Genomic DNA, 16,597 nt, shown 5'->3' with positions numbered 1-16,597 from the left:
TTCATTGTTCACAATAAGGTCAGAAAACAGGACAGGAGGCTGCTGTCGTACAAAGGTAGAGAGGAAACCCACACAAAAGGTGAAGTTGAGAAAAAAGGGTTTGACCTTTTAAAGCTGTCTTTTTATAACTAACTTTACTCAATTAATATGATAAATTACACCTTAATACATCAAGTGATTTAAAAGTAGCCTGATGAAAAGTCAAAAACTGATTAGTAGTTAGAGGCTACCATTGCTCTGCAAAGCTAACATTAGGCTGGTTAGCTTATTAGCAGGACTAGTTTGGCCATATTGATTCTACTTAACTTCATTCAGCTTCTGCCTTATTCATGTGCGATAAATTAAATGAATATGTTTACTGATTTCAGTACATGAATGTCGAGGCTAGCTGTGGCTATCTAGTTTCCAGTTTGGTTTGGTTTTTAGCTATGCTATTGTTTTAACTTCACAATTAATATGAGGTTTTCTATGTCTATCGCTGTGGCTTCAACATTAAATTATGGCAAGTCTATTTACAGTATTCTGTGTTTGCACATTTTAACTGCGTTGCAATGTTACGATGAATATATCTCCTTGTTACAGAGGTGAAGAGTGTTTGGAAAAAAGTTATCAAAGTGCGCATTACATTAAAACCCTCTTCTGATTAGAGGAGATTGTCCTACAGCGACCTCACCTTCCACACCAACAAAAGCTTTCTCTCAACCATTAGAACTCAAAGTCCACCTCACAACCGCCCAGGGTCAGAAAACACTCTCCAACACACAGCCTTACTGTCCTATTGGCTGACATTATAAACTCTTCATGTTGTGATTGGCTGGTTTGGGCGCTGACACCGGCCTGCGCAGGGTTTGACAGCGGCTCAGAGAGGTGTGGAACCGAGGAAGACAAAGGCCAGTCGGGGACAGGGAAAAGATATCCACTTGCTGTAGGGGCTGCTGTGCTGTGTTCTGCCGTGTATCACCTTACCTTACATAATTGGGTCTATACGAGCACCAAATGGCGCTCGCTGTGGCGCCTAACAGACAGAGGGAGAGGCGCAGGATGTTACCTGTCACCTGTACTGTCCCTGTTTATTTCTCTGTCTCTGTGGACAGAAACGGACAAACTGACTCATCTGCGTCCGAGGGGCTTCTGTCTCCACTTCCTCCTTATTCTTTATAACACAATGGTAATTGGTAGAAGTGGGCGTGTGTGCATCTGGTGCAATAACTCCCCCCCACCACCACCATCACCCTCCACCATCCGAACCCACTCCTCCTCTTCATCTACCCAGCCCCCACCCTGTTGAAAGCTCATTAAAAGACCTGCTGTTAATGAGCTAGAGGGATCATAGAACATCATTTTCATTGGGGGGTGGGGTTAAGGCCAGAGATGCTGGTGCAGAGTTTTTTATGCCCTTAAAATGGAGTCAGCAATTATCCCAACCCCTTGACACTCCCAACCCACCCAACTCTGCCTCCGAACATGCCCACAAACAATAACCAAACTGCCCCCCCCAACGCACGCACACATGCACGCACACACACACAAACACCTCCCCACCGCCTTAATTTAGCATCCTGGGAAACCCTTGTCGCCCGTGTCCCATCACAGCTCGCTGCACTCATCTCACAACCCGCAGGATGATTGACACCAACTCAGATATAACTACATACGCTAAAAATATAGCGCACACACACACGCGCGCACGTACACACCCCGCTGGAATTACATTACAGTGTTTTCCAGACAAAGCCGGTAACATCACAAGGATGTAAACAAGGAGTGAGGGTCCCTAATCCAAACACTCACATTAAAAATTAATAACTCAGCGCTGACTGTGGTCCTCAGAGGAACGACCCACACTGACTAAGACAACGTCCTGGTGAGAGGAGATGCTTAAAAATAGTTTCAGAGGCTTTGTTGTCGCAACCAGAATAATAACAGAACCCCCCCCAAAAAAGCAGAAAAAGACATGTGAGAGAGAGAAAGAGAGCGAAAAGACTCCACAACACAAAATATGTCACCTCAATTCTTTATTGAGGCTCCTCAATTACAAAATGGTGTCGAGTTTACAAAGACAGCAGAGCGGTATAGCTTCACAATAGCCAGCGTAAAAGGAGACGGTGCAAGGAAAAGTGGAGGCAGTTAATATTAATAATAATAATAATAATAATAATAATAATAATAACAACAACAACAAGTAGAGCAACAGCAAGAATCTATGTACACAATATTATCCCTGAACAGTTACACTGCACTCAGAATCATTCAGTCCACAACACACACAAGAATTTGTTTTTCCCTGACAGTTATGGTAACACAGAGTCATCACAGTAGTCACGACAAAGTCGGCAGCACTCTACTCAACCACTTTGTCCTGTTTTATTTGTCCTTGCGTTTGTCTTTCTGAACCTAATCCTCAGCGTTGACACATGATCCCCCGTCAGAAGCACGACACGGAGGGCATTAAATATGGCATGACACAGGATATTAAAGGGGCTCTACGTAACAATATGTAGTGGTTCGCATTTATGAATCACTTTTTTATCAGCCATATGAGCATGACAAGAAAAATTAGACCTTCTCCATCTTTCTCCGTTGCGTATACGAGCCTGCAGACGACGATTTGTTTGGGTTGTTTAATGCCCCTTCTGCTCTGCTAACAGAGTGCAAGAGCAGCTTGCGTTAGGTTAGAAATGGAGTGGGCTAACACAATGTAATGACAGGAAAGTTTCCCAGAGCCCCTTCGACTCATACGCACAGAAAATAAAGAGCAGCATATGAACAAAGTGATCGCCAAGTGCTTCTAACTGTAGCTGCCGTTAGCTAGTAAACACAGTTAGCTGTGCGGATAGCATACCGAATTGGTAGCTCAGGAACCGGATACGCGTCAGCATTTACACCACTGGTGCTAGCTCGTTAGCCTGCTGGCTAGCTTGCTAACTTCTCTACAAAACAATAAATAAATGACATAATGTTATAACTGTTATTTGTTACTTCCTGTTGATGATTTTAGTTCATATGCGAATGTTATTAACAAAATTCTTACATATTGCCCCTTGAAGTTTGTAAAACGTGTCGATATTTTGGCGCTGTCTTTAAAGCAATGCCAACAATATTTACATTCAACAGTATTCAACATTATCTATCAGAGCTAATAAAAATAGAAACACATCTACAGTCACATTTTCAGCCCAAGGCTGTGCAGATGTGTTTTTTAACCTTTTTTTTGATTTTTGCCCTGGTATTGAAAGAGGCATTGAGCGTCATTAAACTACTATTGTATTAAAGTTGAACATTTCTTGTACTGTGGCCACCTCACACGATATTTTGAAATCCCCTCAGAAGCACAAATGCGAGGACGGGCTGACGAAACCAAATCTCACAACATTTTTGACGAAATACTTCATATGGCAGCAATATTGTTTTCAGATTCTTGTTTAGCATTAGGACAAGTACAACAGTCTGGTCGGTACAGAAAAGACAACACTTATCGTATCGCGATGTTCAAACTCCAAGAGGATATTAAGTCTCAATAAAATATTGATATATTCTCCAGATTACGACCGGCGGAGTCCTGCTGAGGAGACGTGAACACAGGACAGAGGGTTCAAGTAGAGGTGTCACCTGAGGATGTTTTCCAATATGTATCTACACACAAAAACATTCACACAACTCACTCACCCAAGTGCTCGACACAACTGCACCAAACGACCAGCTACTCCGTCACATCTCAACCCTTTAGCTCAGCAGTGGAACAGCTTCTTCTTTTTTTTGTTTTTTCTTTTTTTTTCTCCGTTACACAACCACCAACATGCAGCATCCATAAATAAGGAATAATTCAAACACAGACAACAAAAGAAAACAAACAAAAAAAAAGGCTGCAAAACATGCACAAGCTTCAAGCAGTCGGGCACTTTACAAATGTAAACAGTGAAAGAGAGAAGTTACCGTCACAATAATAGATACAAATAGAGGAAAATAATACACACCCGTTTCACATGTAGGTAAAAATTGCAGTTGTTTTTATGCATAGAAACTAATCCTGAAAAAGAAAAGCATCAGTAGATGAGACTTGTAAGTCTCATTATTCACATTTATAAAATAAGAACCCAAAAAAAAATCCATACATACTGTCACAAAGTCAGGAGCACAACCTTTGCCAGGCCCCGTGAGCCCTGTAAACATTACGGTAAGTTACAAGTGTTGTGACAACCAAGCGCCTTTAAAAAGAAGAGTCTGAGAAACTGCAGGCAGACGGTGTTTGGATTCATTTCACCCTTGTGTCTGTTCGAACATCTTTAGTCTTTAAAAGGTCTTGTCCAGAAGAAAACCAGCAACAGCTAGGTAGCACAGTAAGACCTCTCCCTCCATCTGCTGACGCTGAAAATATATTAACATCACTTTTTTTTTATTGCTATGCCTTTTTTTATTCAATATAATCCCCTTTATATTATCTGACAGTTAATAATCTGTCCAGTGGGTCACCAGAGAGATAAATCACTCGTCTTTTGCATCCTGCGCTGCAACATGGTGATCAGTTTCCTGTGTCGGTGTGGACTGTGGCGGTTCACTTCCTGTTCAAGAGCTCTGGTAATCTCCCTGCTGAATGTCATGGCCTTGTTTTTGCTCTGTGGTCTAAAGAACTGTAGGCACTTAGTTTCACCCAGCAGCTTTGCATACAATCATGAACAGCGTTTGACGGCTGCTGGGTGCCTCCGCGCTGGCAGGGAGGACGGGACCGCCTGCTGCTTCCTTCAGCTTCTTCTTTAAACTTGATTCCAGTTTAACTTGACTGTCAGTTCAGTGATGGGACGAGTTCTGTTTAATTTGAGTGGGCAAGTTAAATCCTGTACAGCAACGTCGCAGTGTCAATTAGTGGATGACAGCAGCTCTCACGGCGCAGACGCCAAAGCCAAGCTCATTTCTGCGTTGCTGTCAGGTGCTCCCGCCATGGCTGGACTCCCGACGTCCCCGGCGTACTCCGCTTGGCTCTGCCCCTCCTCCACCTCCATGCTTTTCAACACATCGCTCTGCACTTTGCTCTCCAATTCTATCTGATCCAAACTGGCTTCGTCCTCCTCCATTTTCACCACCACTGCTGCCTCTTCCGCTTTGATGGCGGCCAGGGTGTCCGCGGCGCTGGCCTGTGCGTACGCTCCAACGCTGGCGTGGCTCAGGCCGTGGACTTTCTTCAGGTGTTTCTCCAGCGTGGCATAGACGGTGAAGGGCACGGCACACAGCTGGCACAGGAAGGACGCCTTTGCCCCCTGGGCGCCGTGGGTCTTCATGTGGCGCGTTAACTTTGAACTCTGGGCGCAGGCGTAGTTGCAGAGGCCGCAGCGGTAGGGTCTCTCGCCTGTGTGGCTGCGGCGGTGCACAGTCAGGTTGCTGCTGTTTCTGAACTGTTTACCACAGTACTCGCACGCTTCGTCTTTCTTCTTCTTGCCGCCTGACCCGGTCGTGGTGCTGCTGCTGTTGTTGTTTCCTCCGCTGCTGACAGCTCCTCCTACACTCCTGCGCTCGTTCTCCCTCTGCCACTCCTGCACAGCCTCGCTCACTTTGACCGAGCTCCACTCGTTCTCCCTCTCAATCACCTCTCCTCTCTCGTTCTCCCACTCTCCGACTCCTCGCACCCTGTCGCCCATCTCTGGACGCTTGGGCGTGCAGTTGCCGCTGGCGATGCCGCTCTCGCCACTGCCGCCCGTCTCTCCGCTCTCCAGTGAGCCTTCGGAGGGGCTGGCGCAGGGCGAGGTGTGTTGAGGCTCCCCCTGCCCCTCTCCCTCCTCCTCCCCTCCTTCTCCCCCCTCTCTCTGGCGCTGGTACAGCCTCAGCAGCTCCTGGTCTGACGGTCTCACCTGTGAGGTCAGCAGCACCAGGCCTGAAGCGATGGAGGGGTGTTTGGGCAGGGTCAGGTCCAGCTCGGAGGGGCCTTGAGCTCTCACATCTGCGCCAATCATTCCCTTCCCCATGATTCCGGCTGGCTGCATCTGAAACCTCCCTCTCATCCCCTGCCTCCCTACGTCCTCCTCCATCACCGCCATCTCCACCAGCTCATATCCACCTCCTGCTCCTCCAGCCACCCTGTGATGGCTCCTTATGTGACGGGCCAGCTGGCCGCTCTGGGTGAAGGCCTCCCCGCACACGCCGCAGTGATAGGGCCTCTCGCAGGCGTGAGTCCGGCGGTGGGCGGACAGGGCGCGCAGGGACTGGAAGCTCTGGTCACACGGCTCGCAGTGGAACTCAGCCTGGAGGGCGCTGTTCTGAGGAAAGGGAGAAGCTGCCGGCGGAGAAGAGGACGGCGACAGCACCAGGCCTCCGGGAGAGCCGCCCGCGGTGTTGCCATTCCCCTCGGCGAGCTCCCTGAGCCGCACTGAAAAGTTCAGAGCCTGCAGGTTGGCGGAGGAGGAGGTGGAGGAGGAGGTGGGGTGTGTCTGACGGGAGCGACTGAGGCGCATGGCGGAGGGCTGAAAGGCAGAGGCGAGAGCTTGGCTCAGGCGGCGAGGGTCCAGAGTGGCTGCAGCAGGCTTGTGCTGTTTGAGTCCTCCTCTTCCTCCTCCTCCGACGTCGTCCTCCTCGTCCTCCTGGTAAATGCTGAAGGAGTGTGTGTGCTGGGCGTGCTGCAGGAGCGCCCAGGCAGATGGGAACAGGCCTTCACACTGCTGGCAGGTGAAATAGGAGGGCTCGTCAGAAACTGGAAGACAAAGACAAAGACCAAACTGAGTTAGACGCTTTGATTAATGGTTGTCAGTTTACTTTGAAATGTCTCGTTTTTCACGAGGAGAGAACAAACGATCGTTAATGATCGGTTAGTTTGGAAACAAGCTGAAAGCACAACTTCTGAAATATTTTTAAAGTTGTCTGCTGCCTTTTCACACATCCAGCAGATATGAAGCCAGGGTTTTCCCACTCATCATAAGCAGAGCCAAAGTCCATGTGGAGGGCAAACTTCCTACTTGAAGAAGTACAATGGAACGCCACACAAAGTCAGATTTCCAACTTGTAAACTCGGGTCAGATCCATCGACACAGACTCCACGAGGGAGCAGCTGTCAGATTTCACAGTGAACGAAATGTTCGGATACGTTTCCAAGAAATAAAAGTGCCGTAAAATAACCTTATGACATGTCGAGGCTAAACTGCTGAGGGTTCAACTCTGTGTACTCGAGCCAAAAATGTTTTTAGTTCCTTTTTGGCATCTCGCTCCTGGAACGCTTGGAGGTCAGAATTTGGACGTTTCAATGAGAAAATTCCGACTTCGGCATGTGTTTAACAAGTTGAGAAAGACTTTTGAGTGATGTTCATTCATCATCTGCTTTCCCAGGTTTCTCAACGCAGGTGCGGTCGTAATGTTGCTCCAAAAAGACGTAAAATTGCATCTTTTCTGATTTGAAGGTGCCTCTTAGGGGATGAACCTGCCAGATACACGCACCTTAGGCTACATCAACACTACCAAGTCTTCATTTTAAAACGCACAAGTTCGTCCACTGTTCTCAGACAGCCAGCCAAAAAACGGAGGCGGAACACTAACGCAGACACCTGCGTGAGTCACTACACTTCCTCCCCTGACTGGTCACCAGCACACACTATTCAGGATGTATCAGACATCAGCCTCTGCTTCTAGTGTTTAATTAAACATAGATAATTCATCACAAGCCTTGCTGACCTATTTGTCTATACGAGCAGCTGTTCCACTGTTTATTTGGGGTTTTGTTTGTGTCCACCTGATGGGTTGGAAGTCAGTATTCACCATCATTTTTGTCCTGATTTTGGTCTTCAACAACTCCTAAATTCACCAAATAGACCTAACTGACTGTCTGCTGTTGTGTCTTCAACATGTTGTGTTCAGAGGGTTTTTGAAGTGGGTTTTTTGCAGAACAGCCACCTACTTAACATTACAGTGACAAAAGGTGAGTGCAAAGATGCGGTTTGGAATCAAAACAATGAGTTAAAAGACCTCTGTACTGCTGAGGGGAAGCGAAGAGTTGAGCGATTGTTATCTGTGGTTTCATCAGTGTGAGTGACCTCGAGTCACGTGATGCCTCCGCTAGCGCACAAATATTGATTATAGCCACTTTAAAGTTGTGAAAGCTGCACAGACGGAATGCTGCGGCTGCAGATGGACGTAAGGCGAGGAAAAGAGCGAGGTGAGGAGGAACAAAACGAGGAGAAGTGCGACTCAAAGCAGAGATGCGAGTCGTGTCGCCGAAAGTACATCTGGAGATATTTTTATGTGGATAGCTTTGTCTCCTAACCGAGAGCCACTCTCCAATTAAGCTGCAAATTGCTAATTAGCAGAACGTAGAAAACGAACGCTTTATGCAAATCAGGCACTGACTCAGCCTGCTTGACAAATGAGGCCTTTCTGCATAAATCAAAATTGGAGAGAAGATCCCCAAATTGAGGGGGAAAACAGTTCTTTTTTTTTCTCTCCTCTCCTTCTTTTTTGGAGAGGTTCAAAGCCGACTCTGGTATAAGCCTCTTTCATGTTTCCTCAAGTCAAATCCTTCTGTATTTTACTGGAGGGGGGGAGGAGAGTGAAGATGAAAAAGAGAGCAACTGTTTCTTTCTCTTTTTCCCCCCTTTCTCTCCCGCCCTTCCCCTCTGTCTGGAGACGGCGAGGAGCTGTGGTGTTCATGTCCTTTAACCTAGCCCGAGGAGGAAACCCAGGAGAAGTTGAGATACTTCTTTTTTTAAAAATAGGGTGAAGAGTGAGAGGAAAAAAAGAAGAGGAGGGAGACGTGGAGGGAGAGGGAGAGGGAGAGATAGGTAGGTCAGGGCTCAGGAGATAAAAAGAAAATGAGATAAAAAGATTATAAATGTAGTGCGGGGGGCCAAGAGACACCACGAAAATATGTCACCCCCTTTGGATTGTACTTGAGACCCATCCTCCAACCCCGACTCTCCCTCACCCCTCCACCTCCCCCCCCAAAACCTTCCAAATCTTTCCCTGAGGGGGGCGGAGGGGTGGCGGAGGGGGGTGCTTTTGTCTCAGGGTCCTGGAGTGAAACACAATACCCAGCCGGTTTCTCCCTCTCCCTCTCACTCCTCGCCGCTTCTTCTTCTTCTTTTTTTTTTTTTGTAAGGATTCCCATTTGGCCTGGGGTAGCACTTGAATATTAAGCAGAAGCAATAACTACTAATTAAAAATGCAGATTGGCTGGGAGCACTAACGAGCAGCAGGCAGAATCTCTTTTCCCTTGGGAGGCAGAGGGAGGAGAAAAGAGAGGAGGGAGGGAGGCGAAGGAGGGCTGGTGGGTGAGTGGAGGCGGGGGGGCGAGAAATTGAAAGAGGGCAAAGCGAAAGTGTGTTGAAGATGGGGGAAGAAATAAGGAGGGAGGGGGGGATGTTGGAGATGAGGGGAGAAAAAAAACAAACAAGGAGAATAAATAAAAAGGAATGAGACAGATGCACGCGGCTCTTCAGTAATCCATCCCTCTCCCTTTCTCTGCCCCCCCCCCCCCCTTTTTTTTTCTCCTCCGTCCTCGCAGAGATGGAGGGCCTTTCTGCTTGCGGGATAACTGCTCTTTCACTTTCAGTCATCTCTCGAGCTTCGGTTTCCCTCCCCTCGCACGAGCAACAAGACATCCTATTACTCTCACGTCCAATTAAAACTGTCCTCAAACTTCATCGAGATAAAATAAAATAAAAAAAATAAAAAAAAAAACACTGAAAGCTGCGCCAAAAAAACTCCAAACAGCCTCCATTCGATGATAAAACTTTAATCCAAACTTATCCATTTTTTCATTATTCACAAGCCGTCGTGCTGTTGGGCCCCCCCCCCCCCCCCATCCCACCCCTCCACCTCGCTTCATGTTTGGTTTGTTGTATAATCCTGCGGCCACCAAATTACCAAACTGGCTCGCTCTCTGATGTCTAAGTGAGAGACGAGAGAGATGAAAAACAGACTGAAATAGAAAAAAACAAGAGGGAGGTTGTGGACAGGCGGAAACGGTGTGTGCGGCGGTCCCCTGAGCGTTACACAGAGGAAGGAACTGCTAACGTGTGTGTGTGTGTGTGTGTGTGTGTGTGTGTGTGTGTGTGTGTGTGTGTGTGTGTGTGTGTGTAACATGGCAGAGACGAGGGGAGTTTCAAAATGCACGCAGAAGGGGCACTCGCACCTACTGCGAGTCTGCAGTTGTGACCTTCAAAACACATCTGAAAAAACACAAGCCTCCGTCTCAAACTCGGTCGTTTTTAAATCGCGACCAGAAGTGAGAATTCTTCAAAAGGATTTTAATGAGGATTCATGAATTGCTGATTGACCCGCACCGTGACGTATTCTATTTGGCACAACCATCGCCTCTCTAAAAACAGCGGCGGAAAATGCGTGAAAGAAGAGCGAGACGCAGGAGAAAGACCTTTAGGAAAATCTGCCCTCGTGTGAGATGCGCTCGAGGGCCGACCGAGGAGAGAGGGATGAAAATGTGGAGAAAACAAGGTGAAGAGAAAGGAGATGTGTGAGATTCCCCAGGAGCTCAGGTGGCTCGGCCCGGGGCAGAACAGTGGGAGATGGCGGAGGAGCTGCACATGATGCAACGTCCTCCATTACAGTGTCATGACAGCGAGGAGAGCTGCACGCACAGCCTCACATCCACCCGTCTGACCATTTCATCCTGCGCTGCGTGACTAACACCATCACATCCTTCTCCGATGGCCTTTATCGGCGCTGAAATGTGCTCCTGAGCTGGGTTTTTTTTTTGAGGAGGAGGAGGTTGGTTTTGGTCTCCGTTGTCCAGGACGTGGAGAGGGAGAAACATGTTTACCTGGCCGTTCGACCTCAGAGACTGACAGTCGGGGACATGAGGAGCAGCTCTGGAGCTCAGTTGCTCAGCGTGGAGCCCTCGGGGACCCTCGGTGCCCTCTGAACGCTCCTGATGCCTATCCTTTCCACGCAATTAGCCTGTGCGTCACTAACTCACGCAGGTCTGCTAATGGCAACGGCTAGCTAATGAGCTGGACTCGAGAGGGGGGAGGAGAGGGACAGTTGTTAAATGAAGAGGAGGTGCGGTTGAAAAAAAAAAAAAAAAAAAAAAAGGAAAACAAAACAACAGAGTCACTAATTAGCAACCTGCCATCTTCTTCTTCTTCTTCTTCTTCACTCACCTGCTTTGTTTCGCTCCGCCCTCACACCGGGCTCCTCCCCCCAGGCCTGGTCCCCGCCGGCCCTTCCTCTCCTTAGCTCGATGAAGCCCGGCCCCGGCTCGGCGTTGGCGACGCGCTGCTGTGCGCGGTTGGCAGGTGAGGGGGGTGTGGCGTTAGCGCTGGGGGCTTGGTTTCGGGAGCGGCAGCCGCCCTGTTTGTGCTGGATGAACGCCAAGATGTGGGCGAGCGGGAAGGCCCGGCTGCACTGGCCGCAGGTCAGGAGGTCGCGACCATCGTCTGGGGCCCGGACCTGTGGAGGAGGAGGAGGAGGAAGGTGGTCGTCTGGTGGAGTGGCGCCATCCGCCATGTCAGTGACATCTGAGGAACATGACAAGGAAAGTTTTAATGACTACCAGATAGGACATTTTTTTTAAATTTACTTTAAAAAGGTTCAAGCTATAAAAAAGTTGATCTTCCCCAAGTCTCATCGTCAGCTGGTCAAATACTGACGTTAAACTTAACAGAGAAACTGAGACAGAGAACAGAAACATCAGCCGAAACGTCCTCCGAAGCCATTCATAAATCCTCAGGCTGGGTGACAAAATCCAGTGGATATAATGAAAACAGTGGGTGAAGGTAAAGGTAAGTATAAGAACAAGGAGAAGTCGCTTTACTGTAATGTGGCTTTTAAAACCCGGAAAACACAACTTTAAAAATGTGCATTATGTAGTTTTAGAGAAGAAATTCAAACCCTCTTAATATTAATGAGGCAAACTCAGACATACGTATCTTTTCTATAACTGAATAAACTAGCTGTTCTCAGAGGACAATAATGTCCCCAGAACACTGTTTGAAGCTAGAGAGGTGGCAGGGTCCGCCACATATAAACAAAGTACAACAGTGTGAGGTTATGTTGTTCTTTAAAATCAGCTGTTTATTCAGTCTATCAGTCATGATAACAAACGACATACTGCACCTTTAATTTTGATTTAAGGATACCCAAACATTTAAGAGGATACAAATCTTGTTATTTATACAAAGCTCATTTGACAGTAGAGTGAACGTCTTTGAGTTTTGGACTGTTGGTCAAACAAATTGAGACGTGAAGGCATCAGAGTAATAGTTCAAACTAGAGCTGACTGATGTATCTGTCAGCTGATACTATCGGCCTATCACTGATACATCTCCTCGACATCGGCTGATATACTAACTTTCTGGTTATCAAAGAACACAGTGATGGAAAAGATGCTTGAGGTGATTTATAATTATTACATTTTGAGGGAAGTTTTTCTGTTTTAGACATTCTAGATGAATTTGATTGTTGAACTGTAAATTATCTTGACTTTTTTTTTTTTTTTATAGATTTTTTGCTAACCACTGCAGAAAATGTGATATTGGTAACTGTTTACTGGTCGGGCTCCAGTTCAAACAGAAGATGAACTGATTTCACTTGGTACTTTTCATTCTTTTCTTTCCTTAGTTGGGTGCAAATCATCTTTTCCACTCAGTGTAGATATATGACACATTCTGTACAAACATTCGTAGTTTCTTTAACACCTCAGGAGGCAATTGTCAGTTTAACACGACCGCTTATTCAGATATCAAAAACAGAGAGAGAGAGAAAGAGAGAAATCAACACTGAACCTTGATCCTCTTTTACATTAAATGTACCATTTTCTTCCAACAAGAAGAGTCCGAGCACCTTGGGGTTATCTGGTCCACAAGTCTTTGACTCTGAAACAGCAGCAACCGAAAGTGGCACAAATACTGTTAGACCTCAGTGGAACAACGAACAGGCGTGTTGATTGAGAGTGCGAGTTTCAGTTGAGCTCTAGAGCAACTAGGCCAATACTGACCACTTCCTTTAACCACCCAAGAACAGATCTGCTCGCTCTCGCCGAGGCTGCAGCTGCTGCTGCCGAAGGGTGCAACTGTCCACCTCAACAGGAGCATCACCCCCGACCCACAGCTAATGTGAGACAAACAAAAATCTACAGATAACTGATGTTAAAAAGATGCACTAATGCCACCAAGGCTTCTCACCTTTCACTCACAGTTACAGCTACCGGCTACAGTCAGCGGGAGTTTCTCAACAGGAAGTGGATTGCAATAAAAGAGAAGAAAAAAAACTGACTGAAGGTGTTAGAGATAAGAGCAGCCCCTGTGTGTGTGTGTGTGTGTGTGTGTGTGTGTGGAGAGAGAGAGAGAGGGCAGCTCATCTGATTCAACCTTAACAACCTGACAAATCTTCTGTGGTGAGCAGGGAGCTGAAATGAGTTGCATTCATGCAGACAGGAGCACCGGGGGGAGAGTTGTTGAGGCAGTGGACACAAGTTCAACCAAGCCTCTTTTCTCTCAGGTAGAGGAGGTGGAGGGAAGAGGAGGAGGAGGAGGGGGAGGGGGGAGGTCAGTACACTATTATTGCTCAACGCGGGTCATGGGCACACCTTGATGCCTGGACTGGATCCACCTGCCTGGGCTAACATACAGGACAGGTACAGACAGTACAGTCTGAAGTCGGATCTCGCCAGTTGTTTGTGAAAAAATGTCACCTTTCCTGTTTCAGGGCTGCGCTGTTTGTGCAGACTTGCAAGGCGCGGTCACACACGCGCAGGCACGCACGCACGCACGCACGCACACACACACACACACACACACACACACACACACACACACACAGGATTGAGTCAGGGCCTGTGGTCACAGCAGACACGCACCACTGGTCTCCAGTAGAGAACTGTAAAAACAAAAACGGCGTTGAAGTTTCTCTCTCTTGTTTCCTGATCTGCATCTTTGTCTTCATGTCTGAACACTATGAATGGACTGTTGTACTCATCGTTTTGTTTGTTTGTTTGTTTGTTTTTATTTATAACATCATTTCAGTGTCCGAATGTTACACGTAAATGATGAAAACAAACAAAACAAAAAACAAAAAACCCAAAACTCAACCACCTGGTTGCTTGCGCGCCCGAGAGGCAGTGGAGGGGAAACTGTCCCACAGACCGACCGAGAAACTTGATCATCGTCTTCCTTGGAAATATTAATCATCGTGTTCGGACCTGTAGCCTGTGAGGAGAGCGTGCCAGGAAACCGGTCCTTCCTCTATCAACACCACTGCAGTAACAGTGCACATCAGGACAAATATGACAAGAAATCATGATTCCTTATTGAAATGTTCGCCCGTGAAGCAACGAAGGGAATTACAACACATCCACGTTGGATTAACTGAGGACGAAGCTACTTAAAAACACTCACTGGAATAGAAGTGTGTTTTTAAATTCAAACGACAACACGTTCATTCATTATTGGGTAATTGGTGCCAGCGCGCATCCAAACCATGCGCGCAGACTGCCAATGAAACAAAAGCTGTGACCTGAATTTATTTCACTTTTACCTGACGTACAAACACACGTCCAGCTTCAGCGTGCCCACACACACACACAGACACACACACACCGCTGCTCTTACCTTGAATTGCACTCAGGTGCTGCGGTCTGCTGCCAAGTTTGCGCCTGGACATCGCGTCGAGCGTCCCGCGTCCGGCACCGTTCAGGGTCCCAAACAGCTCCAAACCAGAAAACCCTCCAGGAATCCGCCCGGCTGCTCCTTCTGCGAGAAGTTGACCGAAACCTGAGCGGCGGTGGACGGACTGATAAGACTGGCTGGCCTCTGCCTGGACTCGCTCTGTGAGCAGTGAAGGCTGCGTTCAAGTTCACGCTTCTTCCCCCGCAGCCAGCGGAGGGCGAAAGGGGGCATGGGCGAGTGTAGGCACCGCCCGCCCCGCTCCGCTTCCACGACCCTGACCCCGCCCTCCTCGAGTAACTCCTTCTGTAATCACACTTAAAAGCTTTTTTGTTTGTTTGTTTGTTTTTTCCCTAACACGCTGTCTTTCTGATTTTTACGTGTGTCATTGTGGATTTCACATCCTGATGGTTGACAAAAAAAATGATCGTTTAGTTCCTCCTCAGCAGCTCAGAGGAACTACCTCTGTGGTTTCCTACAGGTGTCTCACAAAACCAAAGTGCGATCAGAGCGACACTCATTTCTCTTTTTCTCTCTGGGCAGCTGTGAGCGATAACACACACACACACACACACACATAAGAATACAGAAAACATTCAGACGAATGGCTCCGAAGTTGCAGAATGACAGCGAAGTGACGAGAAGCTGCAGAGAGGCGACCTGAGCTGCAGGACTGGGATCTGTCGCCGCCTGCTTGTGGGAACAACACACTGCAGCAGCCAGGGTGAGAGGGCGCAGAGCTGCAACTAGTCGATTAATCGATTATCCCGTAGCCGTGGTGGAATGTAACTCCGGACGTTTACTCAATAATTAACCTGTGATAAAGTTTATTTAGAAATAGAGTTTACAAAGTGCTTTGACGAACAAGCAAACACAGGAAACTCAGGAGGACGATATTACAAACACAAGGATGTCCGGTGTCAGGATCCAAGGCAAGAAAAGGAAAAGAAACAGAAAGGAGAAGAAAGAAAACAAATAAAGAGTCTTGGGGTAATTTTCATTTTCTGTTACTTTACACTTCCACTTCACCACATTTTGGAGGCAAATGTACAATAAAATCTTCATTTACTTCATGACTTTAGTTACTTTGCAGATTACATGCTGCATCAGAGACAAAGTAGAAGATATCAAGATGTTTGTTTGTTTTTTTTTAATCAGCAATCAATTAAATCCCTTTCTGCCACATGAAGGTACATATGTGTATTACTTACTTTTTACTTGTACTTTTCATACTTAAGTACATTTAATATCAGATACTTTCAGACTTTTACTCAAGCACTATTTGTATGGATTACTTTCACTTTTACTAAGGTAATATTTACACAATATTGTTACTTTTACACAACTGTGACTTCTGGGTAGTTTTTTAAATACCGGACGATCGACAGAGAAATAATCGCATATTATTTTGATAGTAGCACTGAGCGTTTCCATCAACACATGACTTCCAGAAAATTATTTTACCAGAGTTAAGTCACAGGACGTGTGTTAATAAAGTCCTTAATTCTTTTCTTAAAATCTCCCATACACATAAAAAAATCCATTGTAGGGTGTTTCTGTACCTCCAGGAGGTACAGAATTAAACTTTAGGGATGCCCTCTAGGAATGATCTCCTACTTTCTGACACTTTATTGACCAAACGATTAACTGATAATGAAAAAGAGTTTGCCATCAGATTTTTATCATGTGATTGTCGAAGCAAAAAACTAATTTACGATGGCAAAACTATCATAATATCTAAAGAGCAATCAAACATCAAATTTTACTTAATTGATTACTGAGCATTTCATAAATCAATGGCCCTCAGAACATGAGTTAGGTGAGCTGGTGATAGTCTGTAATCATAACTTCTTAAAAAAAATGTACTGAAAGAACAATTAAAATAAAGTGAAGAGATATAAAAATATGAAAATTGAATTGTGAATATAGCGATAATGCCACACTCCTGTTTTATGTTTGCTGACTGAGTGCAGAAACCAAAATTACTCGACATACCCTGACGTTTCTGT

General features: G+C 46.5%; 1 protein-coding gene across 1 annotated transcript; it reads right to left on the bottom strand.

Moving 5' to 3' along the window:
• Positions 1 to 2,000: 2,000 nt before the first annotated feature.
• Positions 2,001 to 15,611, bottom strand: znf296 (zinc finger protein 296). The gene is made up of 3 exons (XM_037082019.1): positions 14,535 to 15,611; positions 11,088 to 11,444; positions 2,001 to 6,676 (listed from the first exon to the last, which is right to left on the bottom strand). The coding sequence occupies exons 1-3, from the start codon at positions 14,584 to 14,586 to the stop codon at positions 4,878 to 4,880; spliced, it is 2,208 nt and encodes a 735-aa protein (XP_036937914.1). The 5' UTR covers positions 14,587 to 15,611; the 3' UTR covers positions 2,001 to 4,877.
• Positions 15,612 to 16,597: the final 986 nt, after the last annotated feature.

This window comes from Acanthopagrus latus, chromosome 2 (genome assembly GCF_904848185.1).
Source record: "Acanthopagrus latus isolate v.2019 chromosome 2, fAcaLat1.1, whole genome shotgun sequence".
Taxonomy (NCBI): Eukaryota; Metazoa; Chordata; class Actinopteri; order Spariformes; family Sparidae; genus Acanthopagrus; species Acanthopagrus latus.
Note: the sequence above shows the minus strand (reverse complement) of the source record. Positions and strands in the feature narration are given on the sequence as shown.